The 26,162-nt window shown below is 34.1% G+C and overlaps 2 protein-coding genes across 9 annotated transcripts in view; one reads left to right on the forward strand and one right to left on the reverse strand.

The window, feature by feature from the left end:
• The window catches only part of LOC119082307 (tyrosine-protein phosphatase Lar), a 159,338-nt gene that overhangs the window by 64,048 nt on the left and 69,128 nt on the right, over positions 1-26,162 (forward strand). For 7 of the 8 annotated variants that reach the window (XM_037191802.1, XM_037191804.1, XM_037191805.1 and 4 more), the window contains 4 exons: positions 22,621-22,662; positions 23,115-23,195; positions 25,151-25,214; positions 25,328-25,473. In XM_037191802.1, coding sequence (XP_037047697.1) covers positions 22,621-22,662; positions 23,115-23,195; positions 25,151-25,214; positions 25,328-25,473 — 333 coding nt within the window. The remainder of the gene's footprint in view (positions 1-22,620; positions 22,663-23,114; positions 23,196-25,150; positions 25,215-25,327; positions 25,474-26,162) is intronic. The other variant, XM_037191807.1, reaches the window with a different exon arrangement.
• Positions 19,286-21,533, reverse strand: LOC119082309 (putative amidohydrolase YtcJ). The gene is made up of 5 exons (XM_037191811.1): positions 20,805-21,533; positions 20,681-20,740; positions 20,420-20,613; positions 20,220-20,352; positions 19,286-20,148 (listed from the first exon to the last, which is right to left on the reverse strand). Exons 1-5 carry the CDS (start codon positions 21,436-21,438, stop codon positions 19,472-19,474), a joined length of 1,698 nt encoding a protein of 565 aa, XP_037047706.1. The 5' UTR covers positions 21,439-21,533; the 3' UTR covers positions 19,286-19,471.

The raw sequence follows: 26,162 nt of genomic DNA on the forward strand, positions 1-26,162 counted from the left end.
TATCACTTGATAATACTTGAAAAAATGATACTTCGCTCTTTCTATACGTTAATGTAAGCGTACGCTCCACCTCGATGCATAATGGTAAGATACACATTAAAAGCGACTTTGCGAATCATATTTCTACGTTGTGCAAAACTCAACAATATGAAAACAATTTACAGTTCGTGGTATTCAGAAAATGCTTTTCATCCAGAAGGACTCGCATGATAACAAAATCAAATTTATGCAGCATAATCCACTGCATCTTCTTCTACCTTCTTTTTCATCTTTTTTCTGATTTTCAATTTCAAAGGAAACACAAGTGGAAGAATCTTTTTTTCAGCTCATTCTTGTTTAATACATTAAAACACGTACGTTACATCTAGCTAACAACTTGTTGTATTTGTTTATTTATTTGGTTACAACTAGTTGTGTACTGTTAACTCCCGTTACATTTCATTTCAAAATATTTTCTTACTCACAAAAAACATCGTCGCTTTGTGTCTCAATTCTCAAGTTTTATGCATTATGTGGAACACAATGTCACATCAAATGTTAAATTTACGGTGTGCCATATTACAATTTAGATACAAAGATTGTCTATGTATTGTTATCCTTTGACATTGTTGCTGTTCGGTATTTAGAAGTTAAAAGACGGGGAAAATTGAAGAATAACTTTTGAAATTTCGTGAATCGAACTGAATAATTTCATTATAATTGCTGGAATACCGAGCATACATCAGGATGAAATTGAAAGCGAGTTAAAATAAATTCATTGCGAAAATTGTTTTAACTTTTATGGGAAAGTTTATGGTTTCGGAAAATTTTCTGCCAAACTGTTACAATTTTATGTGTTGTGTGTACAAAGAGTCATATATATAAAGGCACGAACAAATAACGAAAAGTTAGTTAAAAATTCCGATAATATTCATTCTATAAATTGAACGAAGCGGGTGAATGTCTTGCAATTATGACGGCGGTTGAATGCTTTTAGAAAACCAGGTTTTATCGCTACTTTCTTTGATTGGATTCAAAGAAAACAGGAATTCTGTTAGAAATTTATTCCATATAACTCTTTGTCTGTAGGTTATACAAAGTATTTCCATTGATCCATGTTTCAAAGAAATTCCATTCTATCACAACCAAACACAAAATAGACCAAATTTTCGGCCTGAACTCCAAACGATTATTTCACAGGCTTATCCGAGAAATGTAGACCGTTTATCGAATATTTTTTCGTCGTCGTACCACAAGGTAAATTCAAACAGAATTACCTTAACCGCATTTTCTGATTTCTGGCACTCGAATGTCATGCAACATTTGTGCTAAGCGAATCAAGTGGGTCTAAGAAATTTAAGAAAAACCAAAATGGATGATCCCGCGCTGACACTGTTCATTTATTGTTGTCGAAAGTGTACATAATGTACCTTTGACTCTCATCCAGTTATTTTTGTTTATTATATGCCTAGTCGGTCTATAACATACAACAATACTGGTACATAAATTTGCACATAACAAAACCATTTCATTGGGTCATAAATGCCTTCGGGGTATAATGTTCAATTAAGAAGGGTGTTAACATATTTCGTCTTGGGTGTTGGATTTCGGGTTTTATCATAAGGTTCATGTTTTAGATTATATTATGTAATAAAACATGAATGAATAAATATGTTAAGGTAATTGTGGTCAAATGAAGGACGAAAACTTTTCCTATTATGTTATTATACGGTAAAGTAAGCTGAAATTAACCACAATTTTCACAAATGCTGTACACGCAGTTTTTTTTCCCTCCGTTCCATAATTTCATTGCAGAACAATACACTCACTCGATAACATCAATGGGGCGAAAATGTATCACATGCTTGACAAGCCATGTCATGTATGAATAAATCAATTACATCATTAAATTGAGTTTTTCTCTTTCACATAAAACACTTTTCCGGTACATAATACATCCGCTTTCATTTGATATTCATATCTTCCTAAACAGCATAGTCGTAATGTTACAAAACATATTAGAAACCAATAAATTTTCCCATGTAAAGACTTTATAGAGGAAATATTACGTTCCGAAGTTCGTTTCGTCTATATATTTTTTTCGAGCTTCTTTTTTTATGAAAAGCACTTTGCCATCATCATAAACATATGACACACCATACTGTACACCTTTTCATAGAATGCCCCAGGGGATGTGATATGTGCCAATATTACATCTATTCACATGAAATATGATCTCAATGACTTTAGGTTTTCAAGAATGTGTGATGTGTAAGGTGTATATTACATTTGATGAATGTAAATGCGTTTTAACGTATGTGTATGGAATGACACTCAACGACACTACATTTATCTAAATTTCATTATCATATTCGTTAGGATTCCGAACTATATTTGAATTCACTGTCCAATTTAGAAATGAATTAAGAAATTAATGCATCGTATGGTTTATGGGAACATTCATCAGTGTCCTATTATTTTGTTGAATTCCTATTGAATTTCTAAAGAAACGTTTTGAGGTGATAATGGTGTACGATATAGGATGGAATGCTGTGAATATGGTGAATGTTTGCAAGCTATTCATATTCAAATATGTATTCGATGGCTCGATAATACCTTTAATGATCAGAAATTGAATATCTGACTCAAGTCTCATTTTGATAAATTTAAGGCGTTCGTTATACAAACCCGCCTTAAGGAGTTGCAAAAGAATTTGCAAAATTTCTAAAAGGAAAATGTTTTTTGCGACAACTTTTGCAACTACTTCAGAATGTTGATTACCGCCTGAAGTAAGAGTAAAATTCGTAAAAGGAAAATATTTTTTGAAAAAACTTTCGCAACTATTTGGAAAGGCTACAAGCGAGCGGAGCGAGTGAGAAAATCTTGCATTTTGTATGCTATGTAGCAATATATCGTAGATGCTATTGGCAGCAATAGCCTACGTAAAAGGAAAAACACTATTCGCAGGCATCGCCTGCCAATAGCATTTTTAGTAATAATTTGGCTATTGGCAGGCGCCTGCGAATAGTCACTACGAACTTTTTATTCAATATGGAAAACCACTTAAAGCTCTCTGTCATGATGCATGTGTGGAACGGTGATCGTTTCCATACTATTGTAACAGTCTGCACTAAATCACTTCCATGGGAGCCCACTTTGTCACCGAAACTAATGTGTCACTCTACAGAAGTGCTGGTTTCTGTTACTGTAAACGGTAAAATTTTAATATCTCTAATTTCGAATTAAAGTCACTGCTTTCAAGCTACTGCCAAAAACCCAACGACGATCTATGTATAAATGAACAAATCTTGAAACAAATTTGTTGAAGCTGTGGTGTCTCTGAATAACTTAATAATTGAGCATCATCAACTACATGCATGCATATTATCCACATCCCTATTATCATCCGTATGTGCATTATATATGGTGTTCGCTTTATCAGAGTTCTGCCAATCCGGATTTGTATGGGGGGGACACTGTGCATGTAATATTCTTACCCTTGGTAATGCATTACATAATGTTGATATTGACTTACATGACCGCTCGTACGTTCACAACACACTCTGCACATATATAGAAATATAGAAAGGAGATGGAAAATTGCAAGATTCCTTTCTCAAAAGAAAACTTTATGTACATTTACAGTAAACATATGTACGTTGAAGCATATGCGCTTAGAATTTCAAATGTGAACTATTTTCAACTATTTGCCATGAACAAAATATCCCATTCAACTAATGCTAAGTGAATATATATTAGAAGCAATTTTTCTTCGTTGCACTTGTTTCTTACACACAAAGTGAAGCTCATTAATCTTTTAGCGACTGAAGTGCCGCTACGAAAATTCAACATATTTATCATTCTACTGAAATAACACAATGAATATTAAATACAATTATTTAATTTTCATTGCGACTTAGCTTTGTTTATCGGTCTGTCTGCATTTTGAATAAATATTTGCACGTGTAACCAGCACCAATTTTGAATTCCATACAACCGGAAAAATTCAAAGTTAACATTTTTTGAGGATTAGATTCCGTACAGTATTTCCATCTGAACGCCTCCGTTCAATCTTTTGAAGCTGTTACGACAGTAATCCATAAAATAACCAGCGCAATTGGTTCTCGTTATTTTGAACGAGAGTTTCAAATTCACCAAACAAAATGACTATGTTTGTTAAGAAACTTTCAAGTTAGACACAGTCTGAATTTGAGTGAATTTCAAATCATGATGCATTTCATCTGTAAGATGAACGCATATGCATCACACGTAGATTTATATATATATATTTCTTTCATCACACCGGATTCATCATTATCCTTTTGAGTATCAAACACATCAAACTGCAATATGAAAACTTTTCTTGCACCGTTTCTTACAGTGGAAGTGGGAGGTTTAATAACATCGAAAAGATTAAATTGAACCTTTTCAGAAGTCGTCTACTTTCAGGTGTATGATCGGTTATGTTTTTGAGTGAATTGCGTAGATCTAGCTCACCCACAAAAAGGGCATAAGGTGTAGAGTGTGTTGATGAGGAACCCAAAGCTGAAAATATTTATATTAATTTTCAGTCAATTGTGTAATACGTAAAATTGTATATTAAACGCTTTAATTAACTCGATTTGTAGAATTTCGAAATGGAGCCATTCAGTCTATAGCAAGCAAAATCTCAAAGATTTTATTTTAATTAAATTAAATTGAAACATCTGAGAATAATTTACCGAGGACCTTCAATTTTTTGAATAAACGAAAAATCAAAAGTTTCTAAGGAATGAAATCATTTACCCAAACTGCATCTGTAAACGAAAACACAAACAAGCTATTACGTAAATTAGAAATTCTCCTTTATAGAATCAATTTATTTATTATATATAATTGGCTTCATTTCAGAACACTCTATGCAGCCAACATAGAACATTTTCTGTTCAAATATTTACTCGATTGACATTCATTGACAGACCTTTGATTTAATATGAAGTAGAAGGTGGTAACCGTTGACAAAATATAAATACACATGTCGTGTGTACACACATACATACTTAGTACTAGTTAGCTTTCGGACAGGACATGCCAACCCATTCCATTCTATTTATATATAAATATTAAATCAATTTGGCTATAACTATTTTAAAGGCATTGTGTAATGTCCATGAAGGAAGATATTCGGTTTATCGCTTTATATTCTTGTGGTCGTGTAATCAGTATATTGAACTGACCCTTCTCATTATTTAATTTAGTAAATTAAATTCATGCCGATATTCAATTAAATTTGATATTAACCTCCACCAACGTAATGTTGAGCTCACTTATTACTGAAAATTGTTTAATCGAATATCTAACATCATACGAAACATGATCGAATACTAAACGCCCTACACCAAATATACATTATAAACGTTTGGGTATAATGTACAGTGTGTATATATTCAGGTGTTTCGTATCTTTCAACATCAGCTCCCAGTCCCCATAAACCTCAATCCAACGAAAATAACGTCTCCTTCATTATTTGGTGAATAATTTATTAAAAGCTGGCTTAACACGTAGCCGAATTGAATTAACTTTTGTTATTATTATTGCCAATGAAGATTCCCAAAATGAGATTTCAAAATTGAGGATTATTAGAAAAGTTTCCAATTTAAGTTGTGAAAGTTAACTTGTTTGCATCTTGTTCACCGTTCAATACTTTTACGTACGAGTCCCGATTTCATGCTTCTCTGTCTCGGATACCGAACATTTTTGAATTTATCGAGAACACACCAGCTCCAGCTAAATGGTTTCGAATCATTAGGGCGATAATGTGTGTAATTAAATTTGCAGGGAGCAGTTTTACCACAAAAATAAACTAAATTCTAATTTGACTGTAAGTTTATATTGGCGGTTGCATTATAAGCAAAATGCTCATGTTGTAAATTAGTTGTTTTGTGTGGAACGACTGTGCATGCGGAAAACCAAAATGTTGTTTCAGTTTCATGTGTCCGGAATGTGAATTATCGGAGTTTAACAGTTTTTTGGGAGGAAAAAATGTTTATTGTTGAATGGCAACAATGTTTTCATGGAGGAAAAATAATTTTAATTACAAAAAGTTTCGTTTCAAATCAGTTTCACTTTAAATTACTAATGAGTGGAGTCAGGGTGGAAATAATTGCATGCACGGAATGCTCCCAATGGACAGCTTCTTTCTATAAGTAAGTGATCTAAAATGGCAAACCAATTTATGTTTTGTATAAGGGGTAAGGCTCGGATCGGGTTCAGGTTTACCTGTTTCCATCCAGGTTGACTCAAACCGGATTTCATCCCGAAACTGAACAAAAATTTCTGTTTCGACCCGAACTTGACTTTAACCTGAAATTTTCGATTTCGAGTTCAACACGAACCAGACCCGAACCTGAAATTTCTTAGGAAATTTCACTTTCAGGTTTGATTCGAACATGACCTGAACCTGCAATTTTCAGGATGGATCAGGTAGAGTTTGGGTTGAACCAATTCAGGTTCGGGCTGAACCCGAAATCGACAACTTCTGGTTCAGGTCAAGTTCGGGCCGTTCCCAGCGTTGTAAGTGGTCGTTCGACGAATTGTTCAAATATGACAATGAATGTTTTCACCGCAAAGAAACAAGCCGTAGATACAGGAAAAGTTGATGTGGGAAAATATTTAAATTATTTCCGATATGGAAATAACCGTCTTCTTCAATGCTTCAGTTGGTATGCTCAGCTTCATTCAATTTTACAGCTTCCGACTCAGCATCTAATCGCTGCAATAAGAACCTAACAAAACGTGTCAATCTAACGAATAATCTGATTAAGTTGAATCACCTATCGCTTAACCTAACCGACCGATGTTAGCTACTATAATAACCAGTCACTTACAACAATTACTCGAAATAATTGTAAGCAAATTTCAAAATTAAATTCATCTTAACAATTGCTCACAAGTATCAGTGATGTGACAGATACAACGGTAACACTTCCACAGTTCCCATATCGAAAATGTGTGTGGTTTCATATCAAATTTCAAATGCAAATATTAATACATACATCCACCGTAGTCATGCAATTTCTTAACCATTTTGTCTAAAATATTCAATAATGGGTTGAAAATGTCAGGCAATGTTGGTTTACGTTTCTCTTGCAAACGCAACATGGATTCGAGACCATTATCTCTGATCGAATTTTCATATTCTCTCCGTCGACGACGTGTCGGTCGCAACAATCCGGATGAAACATTTATACAATCTAAGAGACACAATGGATTGGAGTCCATCAACAAATATAGATGTCTTTTGTGTACAGAGAAACTGAAATATGGTTTTCCATATTCACCCAGAAAACCTCCACGCCTCAGTCCCCACAAATTTGCAGCAACCCTTAGTCATAATAAATATAACTGTTCCCCAGCCGTAACTATTTGGACCGATGGTACCTAACTAGTTTATGCTATACAGAATAAGCATTTTCATGATAAATTATTCTCTGTGAAACAGACGGATATTGATTAAGTTATTGGTATTCATGTTGTGTACTTAAGTATGGGTGTTTATTGAGCAAATACAAAAGCGTAGCAAATTTAATTTGTTTAGGGGCCATGGGGAAGTTTATCTCTGTTATTATTATTTTTTATTGCGGCCTTTCCATACCAATTCCAACAACTTCTATAATACGTCCAGTTATCATAATTACATTATTTTTACGGATTCCTCTTTTTCCTTCGTTCATATTTTTATGTCATCAAACGAAAAAGATACAATTTGTTGTGTTGTAGCTGTTGGGTCGACAAAAGATGCGATAATGCGACAGTGTCGTAATTACTTTGTGAATTTATTGGTTGGATGAAAGTTGCCGTTGTCAATTGGAAATGGTGTTGATTTGACAATGTGTGTCACATGGTACAGTTTCGCTAGATTGTCTTAATGAAGGCACAAAAATTTATTCATACGAGTAGTCCTCTTTTGTCGTACCAGAACTTCGACCCGTATAGTAAATTTAGCGTATAGTCAGAGGCAGTGAAATTTCAGCATGAATTTGCTTCAGCTAATCCAGACATACAATCAAAACTGTTTATACGCCTTTACACGGTTTTACAACTACCACGTGCTGCGCGTTGCAGCTTCAACTGTATAAACAAGTAAAAACAGTTTTGATTGTATGTCTGGATCAGCTGAAACACAGATGAAGCAATATCATGCTGAAATTTGACTGCCTCTGACTGTATTGTATGGATGTAAATTCTGATGAAAACTAATCTAATGTATGCAACTTGGCATGGGTCAGAAATCTTACGAAGCAGCCAAACATGCTTGGAGAACATTTTTTTGGGAGAACACTTCTATTTTTTCGGCACTAAATTTGCCAATTTGTATGAGAGAACAATAACGTATGCAACTCGGTTGCCTAATTTTACCAATTATGAGTTTTTAGTTAGGTGATCTTCATTATCGCACTAGTGCCGTAATTAACAATTTTCAATTCAACAATATTTAACAACACATCTGAACGAAAAAATTCGTATTTATAAACCTAAGAACACGTTGCTCGCTAGCCGTCATTCTTAAAGTATGCCTATCTTATCTTATCCTAAAAAGCTTATGGAATTTCAAGCAAGGCTCCATCCCCTTTATGTAAATTTATTGAACGTATACTAGATAATATATGTGACTTCATTTTATTGTAAAAAGAAGATGGTGTAGTTATTTACGGCAGCAATTCAATTAAAGAAAAAATGTAAATGAAAAAGCCGACAGGCGTTGTAAATCTAATAAAAAAAAACAAAAACCGTAAAAAAGGATCATAATTTCGATGGTTTACAACGACAGAAAATAATCTGTGATTAAATGGAAATCCATTATTTTATTCCGCGATTCGAATCGAGTACTGTGGGTTCAGTGTTTCCCATTGGGATTACTCTTAATACAGTTTTTTTATATATAAATTTAAATTAGTTTATTATGTACTGTTAACGACTGCTTGCAGAATATTAAAAATATATAAAAATTTACGTGTAAAAACATCAGATACATCCATTGATATTCGACCCATTGAGACAGATTTTTTCAATAAAAAAAAAACTCCACAAAACTCTCTCTTTTTTGTATTCCTCTGTACACAATGATCTTTTCTAACGATTCGTTGATTTGCTTTAAACAGAATTAAAGAAATAAACAGAACAAAAAATACCAGCATGAACCTAGAAACAATTTTTTTTTTTTAATTAATTAGACCTAGACGCGCAGATTTCTTTTCCTTCCTTTCATTATAATTTTCTGTTCTTGTGTATTTCTACAGTTATGCATGCTCTTGAAAATATTTTTCCGCCCTTGTATTTTTAAAGTCATCAAACAAAAATAGAGGATAAGGAATTTCTCTTTTTTGCAATTTGCCCAACCATGCATATTTGCGATTTAAAACAATGATAACATAAATATGGTAATTACAAGCGGAACTTATTGTCTGGAACGTGGCAAGGCAAATGAAACGAAGTTATGGGTACATGGCAAATTTATGCTCTTTGTGTAGTGTGTTGGGTATATGTTTACTATACCATAGCATGGCTATAGTATAAATCCGCAATTAATTATGTAACACTATAATATGTGTGTGTGGTGGGTGGTGTTGTTGGGGATGGCAAATTTTCTTATTCTTGAATGTTTTCTCTGTAAACAATTTACCAAAATGTACACTATTTTACTACTAAGCTCAGCCACATCGGGCTGTGTGTCTGTGTATATATTATATGTATACATTTACGAAAAGTCTTTAGCTCTTTCATAATCTTTGGAGCTGAAAATAATCATTCAAGATGAAAGATTTAAAATTTTCCACAAACTTCAAACGAACAGGGGAATTGGTCGACTTGGGAATATCATAAAACTGAAAAAGAAACCGTGTGTTGTCTTGGTGTCTAATGAAGACTCGCACGCGCAGGTCGATTCTTTCTTTCAACGGTCTTAAACGCTCTTTTACTAGATTATCTTCTTCAAATCAAATCAATTTCTAGGTTTTTTCCACTTCCACCGTCTTTGCAAACCAAACCACTCAAAACCACTTGAAGTGGAATCATTTTTCAAAAAATGAAGAACTTTATAACGAACTTTATGGAAACGAGCCTCTTCTTTTGCCATAAGAAGTGTTTTAAAGACTCTTACAATTACTCCATATCGCGTGAGTCTAATTAAAGAAAACACGATTCATCCATTCCCGTTACAAAACTGGATAAAACATTCATTATGTTACTGTTAAGACTCAGCTAATTTGTTTTTTATTGATCAGCTTTTTAAAGTATCATTAATTAAAAATTAATGATATTTTACAGTATAATGCAGTGGAATTAAGGTTTTTAGAGATTACCAATCCAACGAAGTGTGTAAAAAGAGTTAATTAATATTTCTTTTCGCCGTCAGGTTGAGTTTACTTATTCGCCCGGTCGTTTGATTAATATTTCAACGATAAAATATTTTTTTCGTTTTAGGTTCTGTGAATGTATTTTTTTTGCTCTGACTTTGTAATTGAATATTTTCAACCTTTTCCACCATGGCATTCAGAACGGTGACAATCAATTATTCACCTTATACTTCGATGTTATAAGGGGCAGTTGTTCTGTTATGGACGAAAGCTATAATTTGGGGACTTTGATGACGCAGAATTTCTGAGAAGAGACGAATTCATTTCTTTAAGTTTTATTTAATTACTATAGTGGAGTTTCAAACTGATTTTTTTGTGCGTTTGATGCTAAAGGCGTGAAAATTGCACCATCGACAAAGATTGAAATTCTGAACATTTTTTGATAGGGTGCCCAAAATTTCCTCCCCAACTGCTCCGCTGACCCCCTTCAAAGTTTTCAATGTAGATGTAACTTTGATGAATTTCTGTGAAGCGATTATTGAAGCCACAGAGGCCATATGGGGCTCAAATGAAAGCTGAAAGTTCAACGTTTTTTTAGTGGAAATTTTTTTCTAATTTTTCCGTTCTTCCCACAGTTTTTTCGTTTTTCCGAAAAATTGAAATTTTAAATTTAAGGTTAAAGTTAAAAGATTTTTAAAATTTGTCTTAAAAGTTTTTTTTTCTTGATATTATTGTTTACTATCGAAATTCCAGAATGTTGAATTTTCACCGAAAATTTGGACCCTTTTGCATGGCAATTTTTTTCCGCCAAAATTGTTTTTTTTCGAGTTTTAATCTGTTATTAGGTGGGTTTGCTTAGAATCACCTAAAAACAAAATTAAACAACTTTTTCGATTTAAAAAAATTATCTAGACCTCAAAATCAGCTAAAATACACGAATTTACAACAGGATGACCTACAACTAATTTTCAACATTAGGTCTGGAATGGGAAAAAATGATTCCTTTCTTCATCATTATTGCGTCTCGAGCACCTATTCCGACTAAATTACACAATTTCAATATGGAAAGACAATTTCTTGAAATTAACTAGGTTCAGGGCTTCTCACCCAGAGGGTTCACCACTCAGAATGCTTACATTTCACGACTTTTCAAAAGAATTTTTATTGATCATATGGCCTATGTGACTTCGTTAATCGCTTCATAGAAATTCATCAAAGCTACATATACATCGAAAACTTTGAAGGGGGTGTCAGCGGAGTAGTTGGGGAGGAAATTTTGGGCACCCTATCCAAAAATGTTCGGAATTCCAATCTTTATCGATGTAGCAATTTTCACGCCTTTGTCATCAAATGCACAATAAAATGACCTTTTGTATGAAGATAAGGACCTCCACTACTAGGAAGAATAGAACACAACACAGACTCGTTAAAAATTTGGGGTAGCGCGCCACTGTCGCTGGAAAATATCCGAATAAGTTTCTCAATATATTGAACATAAGTATAGCGTTAAATTTTAATTTAAAATAACACTCTCAATAAGGATAGTTATTGTTTAAAACAAAGCGAAACGACTCTCCGACTTAATGAGAAGTTTAATGTAAATATTATTTGGGAATGATGCACTGCAGCGGTATAGAATATCTGAATATTATACATGCAAAGCACCCTTAAAATAATAATTCTATTTCAATGAAATCCTATTAAAACTAAACCATTATTTTGAAATCCACGGATTTTATCTTTTATTTTTTTTTATGAATTCATAGCCTCCCAAAATTCATTTTATATCAACAGATTTCGCTGGCGTATAATATACTATTTTTCTCGTAACTCGTAATTCAGTCAAACTTCCTGTAATTCTCCAGATGTCGGTATTTTCTTATACGTCTTGTTATTATATAGCCGTATCGCACTATTAATTTAAATAAAAACAGATTTCCATATTTTAGTTCTACTTTTGTCGAATTCTTTGAGTGGAAAATAATTTCCACCATTCTGCTCTCGACGAACTAGAGACGATGGGTGTTTGCTGTCTATATATACATTCAAAGATTAAGCGTTAGTATGTCCGCATAAACATAAAAAAGTATATAGCATCGCCCAAGTGAATATCCTGCCCCCCTTTTAAAACATAAATATGGAACAAAAATATTCTAACAAACAACAGCGATGGTTATAGTTCTCACAATAATTTACTCTTCAATGCAATGTTATTTCACCAACTTTTTATGTGTTGTATATGTACTACCGTTGTGCGACGCTGTTGTTGTTGTTGTTGTTTTTCAATTTAAATTTTTCCAGATTTTCTGTTGTGCTTTTTCATGCATTTTAATTAACTTAATTTTATTTTGAGGGATTTGGGTTACATCCTCAGGCCGTACGACTTTAATATGGACGTTGGTTTTTTGTGTATATATGTGCGCTCTACAATATACCTTTTATTCTCCGTCTGCAGGAAAAAAAAGTGAATTTTATGTACGAAATGTTGAAACGATGAAATAAGGAAAATGTTTCAGTTATTAGTGTCGCCTTTAATCCGAATTCTGTGGAATACATTATTTACAACCTTAGTCCTTGTCACTTATCCTATGCCACATTGAGTAAATATTTCGATGCATGGTATTCAGTCTGTTGTTTTTGGCTTTTTTATCATTTTATTTTTAATTGTCTCTAATTGAAACCAAAAACAAAAATTAAGAAAATTATTAAATTATTTTGATGATTACTCGTGAAGCGAAAAGAAATGTAACTCGAGGAACACAATCGTCTCCATTTGCTGGGTCTTAGCGTTACCAAGCAATGAATGTTTTTCTATAAAATTTTCGTTACGAAATAAAATTCTGAACAGGTCAAGTGGAGTTCGCACGAAATTATCTCAATCGCCTATATATAGGTAACTCGGCTTTATATCAAAAGTGGCCAGCTTTCCGTTACATATATCGGCGCTTCCACCAAACACATTCGGGTTCCGGAATCCGGGAAGAATTTGTGCTCATACGTCTAGCCTACATTTAAGCGAGATATCAATTAACACCTAACTTTCGTCACAGAGTTAAGAGCGCTCACCCCTTGGCAAATTTCTAGCTTACATTTGTGCGCGAAAATATTAGTTTTTTGATGATTTCTCTGAACCAAAATCTTTTTTTGAAAAAGTAAAACCATTAAAGCATGCAAAAATGTGTTACCGCCGGTGATCCAGACTGCACTTGTTGTTTACCATAAAATGCTAATCTACGTCACCTTCGATCTATGTTCGAGTTCCATACGAACCGAATGAATTAATTTTATGTGAACTTTAGAACATAGCCACAATACTGAGCGAAGTTGTGAAGTTGTGGAAAACGTAGCGGATAATAGTGACCTTTTTAGAACTACCTTTTCTTCCACACACATCATGTTTGCACAAACTTCCAAGATTAGACGTTCTAATTTTCAACTCAATTCTATATGGTCGCTATTGTCTGTGGCATGTGTGTGCATTGAGGATATTCAATCGTACCTAAGCTATAAATCAAACGGAACTATCCATAACGTACTTCAGATCGTATATAAGGATATGTGTAGCATGTAGCGTGCATTGAAGTAAAATTGTAAAATATTTTCTGAATACGGTCATATAATAAAGCTCCCAAAGAAACCAAATTACTGATAAGTAAAAAGGACTTGACGTTGTAAAAATCCTTTCAGCGAAATGTTGTCGTAAATATTGTTGAAGGTATCTGCAAATTCTTTTTTTCTGCTAAAGAACATCTTGATTTAGTCGATGCATGTTCATATTCTGAACAACACCGCTCTTTATTATTTTGTAAAAAGGACTTTTTAAAAGAAAGTACAGAAAAAAAAAAGAAAACTAGAGAAACTTCGGTCTTATGACTTTTAGTATTTTCATATCATGTAAACATATTCTGTGAAAACGACATGCTTTTATGAATACTTCTTATTTAATGTGAAGTTTCTACTTCCATAATGGTTCATTGACTTCGGAGAATTCCCTTTAAAAATTTCCAATTGTTTGATATATTTTTCCTCCAGCGAATTTTTTTTTAAATTTATTTATTGCATTTCCATTCCACCAAATTCAGATATTTCGCAAATGGTAAAACCATCAGTAAAATGAAATATTCCATTTCGTGGAATCAATGAGTCTCACATACACTTTTCCATTGTTTGAACGCTAAACAATGGAAGTACATTTACAACTTCCTTGACGATGTCTGTAGAACATAAGGTTAATCAAGTGTTCAAATTTAATTACAATCAATTGAATGCAGTTGACAGGAAGGTGATATATGTGTGTCGTCGACCTAATTAATAAACTAATTTATATGCATTAGACCTGTAAATGCATGACAGACACTATATTTAGAATTGAATATATTATTGGACACGGGATGGAATAATATGGGGCGCAATGGTAAACATTCAACAAATATTTGATACACTTTTGTTATTGGACCTAGTGGGCTAAAGTACTTATTGATATAATATTCTACATAAACACAGTTTATGTTTGTGACATGAGGATGAATGCGTTGCGTATAGATATTCTCACCTGGGTTGCCATGTAATGAAAATGAATGGCAAACTGAATTCACTCATTTATTTATGGAATTTGGTCTTGAAATGGTGTAGCTTTTACGTCTGGATGGTTTCTATTCACATTTTTCTCTCGATTAATATCACCCGTTAAGTAAGTGGGATAATGTACGAGCGGAATTAAACGAAAGATTTGCAAAGAATATCGACATAGCCGATATCCGGTTAATGAGCCAATTTTAATACCTTAGTGCCATCGATGTCGACGGTATAATATTCAACTGAATTCTCTTCACTCTTGTCAAATGCATGTTCAAATTTAAATTCAGGTGAATTAAATAGCGTTGAGTTAACGAGAGCAGCACATACCATAACAGAATTGAATCAAATTTGTAAAAGCCAAAGAGGACAACAAAATTCAATCTAATCGAACGAATCGTTCACACATCACATAAAATTGCAATTAGTTTATTTAATCTCAATTTCCATTATGTTTGTACCACATCGACGCGAACAGACAACGACTTATTCATCATACAGTTTTTAAACAATTTACCAACATGAACAATCAATATTGATCGCGCATTAAACGATTAGCGTACACCAGCTAAACGGAGCTATATTCTTTTGATTAACGAACATTTCCTATAATTTTATTGGAGTTTCTGACTGTTTCGAAATAGTAAAACTTTTTCATAAACCGTTCCATCTAGTTGATTAAGAAAATCCAGTGATTGATTGTGACATAAGACGAAAATAAAATGAAAATATTTATGGGAAAGACATCTTTATTACCATTCCTATCCCAATGGTTTAGGACATAAAAACACGGAAGGTAAAACAAAAAACAAAATTATGTTGAATGATTAAGTGAAAATGCTGCCGGCCATGTAATGAAATAATTGTTTCCATTCATTAAAATGTCATTTAAATGACTGACTATAGAGAGATCTCGTATAGGTCATTTCTTGATGGGCCTTAAGACGTGTGTATGGATTATATAATATAGAAAAAGGTTGAGCATTTATACAGTGGTACAGTTTTGATATTGTTGGTTGGTTAAAGTTATGTCTATCATGATTTTCAGCAAAACGAACATCAAGGACATAATATTATAATAGGAAATGTTCTCGTTGATATCGAAAACTTTTCCACATCGCAAACTTTGTTGTGTATTCTTTTGTTTCTGTTTTTTTTTTTCATTCGTTTGTCGGGTTTTCCGCTATTATTCTTTTGTTTCGGAAAAATATTTTTCCCTTCCGATATGAATATGAACTGTTTGTCTGTAGAACATGAGAAAACGTAAAGTCGTATCACAAAATAATATTAAATAAAAGAAAAGAAAACTTTTGCGAATACGAAAAATTGACAGTAGATGTATGGCATTTCCATAGTTTGTAAAAAGACATAAAAACACAACAAAAGTAATAATATTGGGCGCACCAGATGTAGGTACATATCGAGGTAGATGGATACGTTTTTTCCGAGGAGAGACAATCCAAAGCACAGAGAGAAAAAAAAAGACACGAACAAACATTGTATGATATGTGCTGGTAGGATATTGGATGTAGGGTAAAAATGTTTCGATTTATTGTGGAAGGGGTGGATGTATTACAGTCATGAGGTAAAAGCTTCGTGCGGTGGTAACAGAATGGGCGAAGCTAATAAGAAATACTGAGAAAATGTAATCAAGCTAAATCACATATGATTAAAGACCTGGGCTGATGATAATAGTGGAGAGAGAGAAAAAAATTGTACGAAGTTCAATAAAAAATACATTAGGATTGATTTCGGGGATTTCGTGACTTGAAAGATGTAAGTAATAGCCATACCATCGATATACGTTTTTATACTTAAATCATTGAGTCAATTGTGGTTCGTAATTTATGCGACAATCTTTTAGTTTTCTTGTTTCATATCCAAGGCATTTAATGGTGATGGTATCAAAAAGTTAACCTTTGCCCACGTTCGTTGTCGTAATGAAATTACACTGTCTGGACAAGTAATTTGTTGGATGAAAATAATTTCATTTGAAATATTGTTTTGTTCGAATGATACCCTCATTCTGAGGATAACATTTCGTTGAACTTTCGATGTTTTTCGTTGATTGACTATGTTGATAAATTAGGCTGAATAATTACGACGAGTGCAATCTTATTTAGACCAATTTGTTCTTGGAGAACATTTTGAAAAAAATATGAATTTAGTATTCAAGTCCCATGTGGTCAATAATTAGCCCAGATTATCCATCATCTGATTCATTTTAGAGAAAGCATTTATAAACGAAAACTCCTTCCATGCTTGATTTTTTTTTTCTTTATTTGACTTTCAAGACAGTTCTGAGCGTTTAAAACTGTCTGTAACAGAACACCACATCACAAACTCCGATTGACCGTACAAAAGAGTTTCAAAAAGCAATAAGAATTCCGATAAATTGAAAACTAATAAATGAGAAAGTTTATTTTCAAAACAATTTTCCCGTTAACTTTGTATAAACGTTTTCACACCTTTCACAGGGATATCAGTAGCAACTCCTTTTATACACTACTATACCAACGAATGCCAACGTTTAGAGAAAAAGGACGATAAAATCGAATGTCACGCTCACAATTGAAAATGTCCGATTACACAATTCCCAAACTCATGACTCCATTTTTTTCCTTCTCACCACTCGTCGCATTCTATTTTTCTATAGAAAACATGGAAACCGGATCATTTTCCACATGGATATAGTGGAAAATCTCTCATTTCAATGTGATTTAATACACCTTTATAAATGGTGTGTATATATATCGCTTCGTTATACCTATTCAACACTAACATTTGTGTAAACGTATATAGCACATCACCATTCATGACCCTCTATTAGCTCAAATATATTATCCTCATGGTGTAAATTCTCACAGTCAATGATATTATTCTGGTCTTTAGAATTTGCAGAGAAAAGGTTTTAAACTTTGCTGGGTCAGGCACTTTGAATGTTTTATAATATGGTTCATCTTGATGGTCTGCTGGTTGGCAGAAATGTTAAAAATCACTCTCTTCCACACATTATAATATAACTCCGTTTTGAAGTAACATTTACGGTTATGCCCCGTTTTATGAACTATAACCGATTGGTGTGATTAAGGGAATTAACACCGACATAACACAAAATCGTATTTTTTATAGAAATTCCTTAAATTCCTTTCGGAGTACTTTTTTATGGACAAATATTTGATTTGACTTGATTAAGTATTTGTCATAACATTGGTTGAGTGACCAATAAACAAAAATGACTTCAAGAATGGGTTAGGTGTCGATGATTTACATTAAAAATTTGTCTACTCCTAAAAAATGTTCAGCAACCACACCGCCCTTCTAGCAATCCCTGCAATATTTTCTCAGCATACAAAAATAAATCTTTATGTGAAATTGAAAGAGCAGAGGGTAAATAATTAAGCCATTTGAAGATACTCCCCGTTACACATTTTCAGCACACGCACGTATACGTTACGTTAGATGGTATATTTGTGTTATACATATAGACAGATTTTAATACACACTGTGAAAAGTCTTGTTTATGTTCCCCATTATCCCCCCAGTGACGATATGACTGTGAAATTAAAACGGCGGAAAAATTCTATGAGATATTTATATAAATGATATCGCAACCTTTAAAATGCCATTCCCCATTCGCCATAACCACCCCATAATAACATTCACCCGTCCATATACCCCAAAGGCAATTTATACATTATTATGTGATATTGGGACATAGAATTTTCGCACAGGAAAATATTGTCTATGACTTTCCATGCCACAAGTAAATGATCTTTTTTGCGTGTGATTTTCGGAAAATTATTTAGAACATTTTGTGCTGATTGTGGTTTCAGTGTTAAGTTTAATTGAGTTTTCGGGTATTGTCATGCTTTTAATATAAGGAAGATGAAAGTTTAATATTTGCAATTTGAGGGAAGATAAACAATAAACGGTTTTTGAGTTTTTGGGTAAATAAAATAAGTTTTTATTTCGAATTGCTTGATAGGATGGTATATATAATACACGCAAACGTTGTTTAATGTATTTTCGTTTGACATATAAATCAGGAATATGAGGAAGATTACAATATTATACCCCAAACCGTACTGTCTATTCGATGCTAATAAAAGTCTTGTTTCCAAGTTGTTTATATTTGTTTTTGGTTGCGGCATCGTGGTATTTGACTTAGGGTTATGAGAAAGCGAAACATCTGACTTGTATATTAATTAACCTCAAGAAAATGAAGAAAATTAGGCAGGTTTATTATGTACAATACGGGGTTTGAATAGAATACAAGGGTGTCTGGATTAAAGTTTACCACTTTGTGCGTATACACAAATTTAAATATAGAAATTGGTTTTGTGTTAACATTATCCGGTTCAATTTTATGGGGCTTTTAGGTAAAATTAAACTTCTTTTACATATCCTGCAGATTTAATTTCTTTGTCTTTTTGTTACATCATTTTCGAAATTACCTTCGAAACCTTAAGAGCTTTTTACTGTTCAGGTTACAGTAACTCAATCTAATACTCACTAATTACACTTTGTACCTGCTGCAGCTTTCGTTTCGTTTTGTTAACATAGTCGGATGTACGTTCGAATTACCTCGAACAACAGGGACAAAATCCCATTCGTCCATTTTTGCCACCCAAATTGCTATTACGAAATTGCAGTCCTGAATCAACGCCATCTGTTCCATTGTCCTTATTGGCATTGAACCGTTCAATGCCGTCCACCCAAACGCTGTGCACTAATCCATCATTCCGTAGCCTCTCATAATCTTTAGTCACATCATCGTGCAAAACAACAAAATCCGCTTTGAATCCGGATCGAATTTCGCCCAGTTCATTTTCCTTCATAACGGTGAAAACGCCGTTCTTGGTGTACATGAGCAGAGCTTGTTCAAAGCTGAGTCGTTCTTCAATATGCAAACAATCTTCGGCACCTGGTTCGCATCTAAACATAGCATCGTAGATGCCTTGGAAGGGATTGCTCGTCTCGATCGGCGCATCACTTCCGCCCGCACACACGATGTTTGAGTTCATTAGTCGCTTCCAGCAGTACGAGTACGGCAGTACACCTTCGTCTAAACGTTTACGTGCGAACGATGTGTCTGTGACAACGAATGACGGCTGAATGTCGGCAATTATTCCGAGTTGTTTCATACTCTCGATTAGATCGGGGCCCAGAACCTGACAATGTGTCAAAATTGGACGACGTTCCGGCTTAATTCCAGCCATCTTGATGGCATTGATCACTTGCGCTGCCGCTCGGTCACCTTTTCGTCAGAAAAAGAGGGAAAGTATGTCAAGAATATTTTACGAATTTCAACCGATTCCAGTGATTCACCAATCGCATGAATTTCGACTCGGTATCCGTTCGCCTCTGCTTCCAATATTTTACGCAGCAAATTCTCATCAGATTCCATGAGTACACCTCTATTGTCTGTTCCACGATACGGTAAACGAAGGGCTGCTGTTTCCTGTAAGAAACGTTTTCATCTTCATATCCTATTGAATCAAAATAGAATTGAGGCAGTGAACACTCACTGCGCCCAGACTTCCGTCAGAGAAAAGTTTGACACGATCGCAGCTTAACAAATCCTCGGTTGTTCCGCTCGGTGGTATATCAGTGCCTCCGATTTCACAATGTTTCGGTGTCAAATAAACACGAATCGGTAGGTTTGCCTGCAATTGCAGCTGCTGGTACAGCTTCCAACAATTGAAGTCATTTGTGTGGACAGCTGTCATAAAATAACAAGATCCCCATTACAATCCATTTCCACTATGCAAAGAATGGGAAGTGTGTACCTGTCAAACCGAATTGAAGACATTGCCGCAAGCCAGCACTGAGGTACTTCAAACGAACGGCTGTGAAGCACATAGAGAATTTTCAACTTCAAACTGATAGGTGTGACAAAGAACTGTTTTTTACCGTCAGAACTTTCTTGAATGTGATCCATCACCAAATTCCTGGCATCCTCTCGAAGTACACCAGTTGGAACGCCATTTTCATCGACATCTACCACTCCATTCGAAATATCTAAGTCGTTCCGTTCCAAATTCATGCCGGCGATTTCCATAGCCTTTGTGTTGCACACAGCGATGTGCCAACAGGCTCGCGATAAGAATATTGGCCGATCACTCACCACTTCGTCCAAATCATATCTCGATGGATATGCACCGTTCACTGTCAACTTGTCTTGTTCCCAACCGACACCGAGAATCCACTTGCTATCTGGATGATCAATGGCGTGTTCTGCCACCCTCTTCTTGAGTTCGTCGATCGAATGGCATCCATGCAAGTCGACGTATTGCATACACTCGCCCATATGATAGATGTGAATGTGGGAGTCGTGCAAGCCCGGTAACACCAACCTTCCGCCCAAGTTGATGGTTTTTGTAGCCGTTTTTCGTACATTATGTGGGGCATCACCGTTTCCAATGTTTTTGAATTTGTTATTGTGCACAGTGAACCAATTCGCTCGTTTGGCTTCAGAGCCATGGTCGGTCCATTGCCAAATCGATCCGTTCTCAAATAAAATCACTTCATCGTCGTTGCTGTCCATATTAACAAAATTATTCACTTATGTAAACGTTTGAAAATGAAATGAACCATTTAACAAGTACAAGTTCAGTGATAATGTTGTCTAGCTGTGATAAGTCGAAAAGAAAATAAAGATTGATACGACAATCTCGTATTGTCTCGTTGGACCTGCGCACAAATTCCCCTTTTCTGTGACAATACGAATCGCTCATGGAATGTTAAAGATAGTACACAACTCAACTGTGTTTCGTATTTATGTAATGTGGTTTTAGTAATTCTCAAGACTGTCTTTTGGACCACTGTAAATGGCCCTATTTTCACTTAAATGCATTAAAAGGCTGCTGCACAGTCAAATTACATCACACTGATCAGCTGTGACATATTCGTATTAAGTAGGAATTTTCCCCACTATTTGAACGCTTGACTTGAAACCAACTTGTACGTTATATTACTACTAACGTCCATTACACGAAACTCAGCTGCCATGTATTTCTTTAACATTTTTCGGATGAAGAGGAAGACATATATGTGGGGGGATTTGTTAGCCAGAACTGAAACTTTTGACCCAAAAAAGCAAATAGAAGAAAACTTAAACTCTTGAACATAAAAATAACTGCACAAACCAAAGAAAATTTCATATTATTTCTCCCAACATTATTTCGATATACACTTTTAAAGCAGAGAATATATTCTGTAACATTGAAATCACAACATATTCCGGGATAAATTTGTTCTTTTTCAGTATACTTTTTTTTGTACGTGTACGTTTGTCGTTCGGATTCGATATTATGGGCCAGTTTATATAACAAGAAGTGAAATAAGGAAAATAGTTTCGCTTCATTTAATACATTCGATTCGTTTTCAAGGCAAAAAACTTTTTGAGTTTGATAGATTTAACTTAGTTTTTATGGATTTTGACGCTATTTTCTTTAATGTTACTTTTATTTTCAATTTGATTTATTATACATCACTTGTTCGAATTGTTCCGAATTTAATTAAATGGGAGATGAATGTGATACATTTCCGTTTTTTTTTCGTTGCTATTCTACGTTTTATCTACATACTGTATACTTTAATGACTGTATAAATCCCATTTCCCACCACCAATCCACTTTAACATCGAGTAAACACATAATATAACCCATCAATTAAACATGTGTTTATTTAAAATCAAGTGTTTAAATATGTGAATCTACTGTTCCAGATGGAAATTTTACGGATTTTCAGTTTATACAATATTTAACACGTAAGTTTAATTAAAAAAAACCAATATAAAAAAATTGCCCTTCAATTTGATACAGGTTTGGGACATCAAGCAGATAAAAAATAAATACTAAGCATTTGCAGAGATCAAACATTTTTTATATTCATTTCCGTGTTCTTTTTTTTATAAAATACATTTAAAAAAAAAAAACAATTTAACGAAGCTTCCGCGTATCATGGATAACCGTTTTCAATATTATTTTTTTTGTGGAACGAAAACAGAAAGCACACAGAAAAATGTATTTTTTGTATTTACCATAACCATAAATCATAAAATTCATTTTTTCTCGCTTTGATTAAATCTAAAATTAAAATTTCAATTTTTATAGAAATTCGTTATTTTTTCTGTGTGTATTTCGCACTGTTTACATGTTAAACTCCGCCAGAATGTTTCAATCTGATATTTATTTTGTTTCTTCTTTTTTTTATTTTCAGACCCAACGGAAATCATTAAGCGGCCGACAAATCAAGGTGTACGAGTTGGTGGCGTTGCAAGCTTTTTCTGTGCAGCCAGAGGTAATTACCGTTATTTTTTATATTAAAAAAGAAACTAGTAAAATATGAGCTTTATGTTTGTAAAGAGGAAATGATGAATTCGAAAATTTGTAATATAAAAATCTGGCTGTGGAAACAATTTTGTGTTAAAATATTTGCTATAAGATTTCTTTTCCAAAAGCGATTTGTTTGTCCAACCTTATTTTATACGTTTCAATTTCGATTTAATTTTAATTTCGCCATTCAGGCAAGAATATCACGATATAATTATTAAATCTTTTATTTCATTTTTATATCCAAATTCTTTTATTTCGTTTGTTTTATCATATATTTTGCTATATGAGTAACTCCAGGGTTAGTTTCGTTACAAATTTCGTAATTTCTGAGGCATAAAGTGAGCTGTGTTGGCTATGTTTTGCTGTAACAAATCAGTCTATACATTTTCTAATACTCAAGAGACCCAGTGCTTTCATGCCAACAAGAATTGGAATTTTTAGCCTGCGAAGTGTGATCGACGAAGTCGGGGGTTAGTTGCGTTACACGTTTGTCACTTTTCGAAATATTTTCACCAAATGAAAACTGATTTCTCAAAGCTATGGTCAATACGCGCAGTTTAAGCCCAATATGAGGTTGGAAGCCCAAAATGTGTGGGAGATGTGTCTATAAAAGTGATATTTTTCGGTGGTCATTAAAAGCCAGAAATATTTTTTTTTTTAATTGGAGGTCGTTACCTCACAGAAAATGTTGCTTTAGCTCAAAACCGTTTAAAAAAATTGTTAATTTTTTTTCGAGATAACCTCGACGAGTCAAAATACGAGGATGACACTTCACTCACCCAACTATATCGAGCCAAAGTTATTTTTCTCGTAAGGTCATATGCTGTAGCTTTCGAATGACACCGATCTTTAGTTTTTATATGAAAAAATGTAATTTTGGCAACGCTTGGGTCGAGGTGATTTCACCTTACTTCGAAGCAGAATGAACCAAAAATCTTTTGGTCATATCTCGCCGAGACAAGAATAATTTTTTATTGTGGTATCTTCCCGAGATTTTCGGTCGCCGACCTAATGTGTGGCTTAAACGACGCGTCTGGTCAACAGCTTTCAAGGAAAAAAAGTTTACCGAAATCGGTTTTCATTTGGTGAAAATATTTCGAAAATTCACAAATTAGGTGGAACACCCATATAAGAAAACATTGGTTAAGAGTCTTCAGTTCATTTATTATTGCCTATAACACGTGGATATGGATAATATTTTCGTGATTTGTGGTTTTGATAAGTTGAATTCTTTGCAAAATCAAGTTGGTACCTTTGCACTTTCCACTTTCCTTAGCATGAACAGTGTTCATCGAACACGTCGCTATAATTCTTTAATATTCATTTAAAAATACAGAGAAGGGATTCATAGAATTAGATGTAGAAGGTGAAAATTGTGGGTCCGGGTCCCACCTGTTAACCAATTTTTCCTTTGAATTACATGTCCACAATCGCATCACGGACCATACACTTACTCATATTATATAATACTCTAATTATCCGTTGACAAAGCGTAGCGTGTAAATAAAAATATCGAATGGAAGATCACAATTCGCTTTTACCACAGCTCTTGGCAATGGGTGGTAGTGCCGTCAGTTAATGTAAATGTTGTTCGAAAAGTTCGTTGAGAGTCGGCCACGCTAATTTAATGTTTTTTTTTTTATTATTTGATAAAATTGATATTTAAGTACTGTCTACAGAATTGTTATATTGAGTTGCTCAATTTGAAAGCCACATCTAATTTTCTGGAAAGGGTGACACCACACTTTCCGTGCAAAATTTATATTTTCGATAACCAAACGCTGTTTTCTTGCTCTGTCCTTGGCAAATGAACATATTAGAAAATATTTGTTTTCAATATTCTTAAGTTTAGTGACAAAAAGTATCCGCCTTAACACACAATTTGTTGGTAATATTTTTGTTATCTCTTTATCGTTAAAGGTGATCCTACCCCTACAATAGTGTGGCGAAAAAATGGCAAAAAAGTACCTGGGACACAAAGTCGGTAAGTTGAAAAAAAGTCAACACGAATGTTAAAAAAAAACTTTTTCAAAAATCCTGCCAACTTGAGCATTCATTACGAATTTTCAAAACTTATACGCGCTAATTATTTAACAGATATTCGGTCACCGAAGTCAACGGAATGTCAATACTACGGATCGAGCCAGTCAGGGCAGGCAGAGATGATGCACCGTACGAGTGTGTAGCAGAGAATGGAGTTGCGGATGCAGTTTCGGCAGAAGCAACACTGTCGGTGTATGAAAGTGAGTTTCATTTGAGTTTATTTATTTACCTTTACCAATCGATTAAATTGGAAAAACTACGCAAACAGTATTGGAAACTGTGCTCTTCATGTAACGGAAAGTTTGTTTTAGATTTTTGTTTATTCTTCTCATTCTCCACTTACAATTCTCGGGTGAATGTTAATGCTTTTAATGATACTCAAATTTTGCCATTGACCACTTACACCACTCACCCGTTCAGAACAGTTTCCTAATTAGCTTAACAAACTCTGTGTTGCATCAAAGTTTTGAAAACTTTTCCAATTGACATACCTCATCCAAAATAATATGCTTACGCTTCATGCATCTATACACTATATGATACGAGGCTGAATATCGCATAACAAACGGCCGGCCATCTGTATTCCACTTGCGTTTCCATCTACATGTAACAATTATTGAATAATTAGAAATTTAATTGAGTTCTATACAATTAATTATCATTTTCTGATCATATTTGCGGCTGAAACGTATCCAGATCTCGAAAATAAATGAACGACTGAATCACTAGACACCAATTAACATTAAAACTTTAATTTTACTGGACCATATCCAGTTGTCGGTATACACTATCTAATTCCAAATGGTAGCTATTAAATCAACATAATATAACGTATGTGTGTGCACACGTCTATATGCATTCAGTGTACAGTCCAGGTGGATGAATAATA

Source organism: Bradysia coprophila, unplaced genomic scaffold (assembly GCF_014529535.1).
Source record: "Bradysia coprophila strain Holo2 unplaced genomic scaffold, BU_Bcop_v1 contig_415, whole genome shotgun sequence".
In the NCBI taxonomy this organism is placed as follows: Eukaryota; Metazoa; Arthropoda; class Insecta; order Diptera; family Sciaridae; genus Bradysia; species Bradysia coprophila.

Coding starts and splice junctions, on each gene's coding strand:
- LOC119082309 (XM_037191811.1), bottom strand. CDS start 21,438: ATGGACAGCAACGACGATGAAGTGATTTTATTTGAGAACGGATCGATT. Junction 20,614..20,680: donor TCTTCAATTCGGTTTGACAG/GTACACACTTCC, acceptor ATTTTATGACAG/CTGTCCACACAAATGACTTC. Junction 20,353..20,419: donor CTGACGGAAGTCTGGGCGCA/GTGAGTGTTCAC, acceptor CGTTTCTTACAG/GAAACAGCAGCCCTTCGTTT.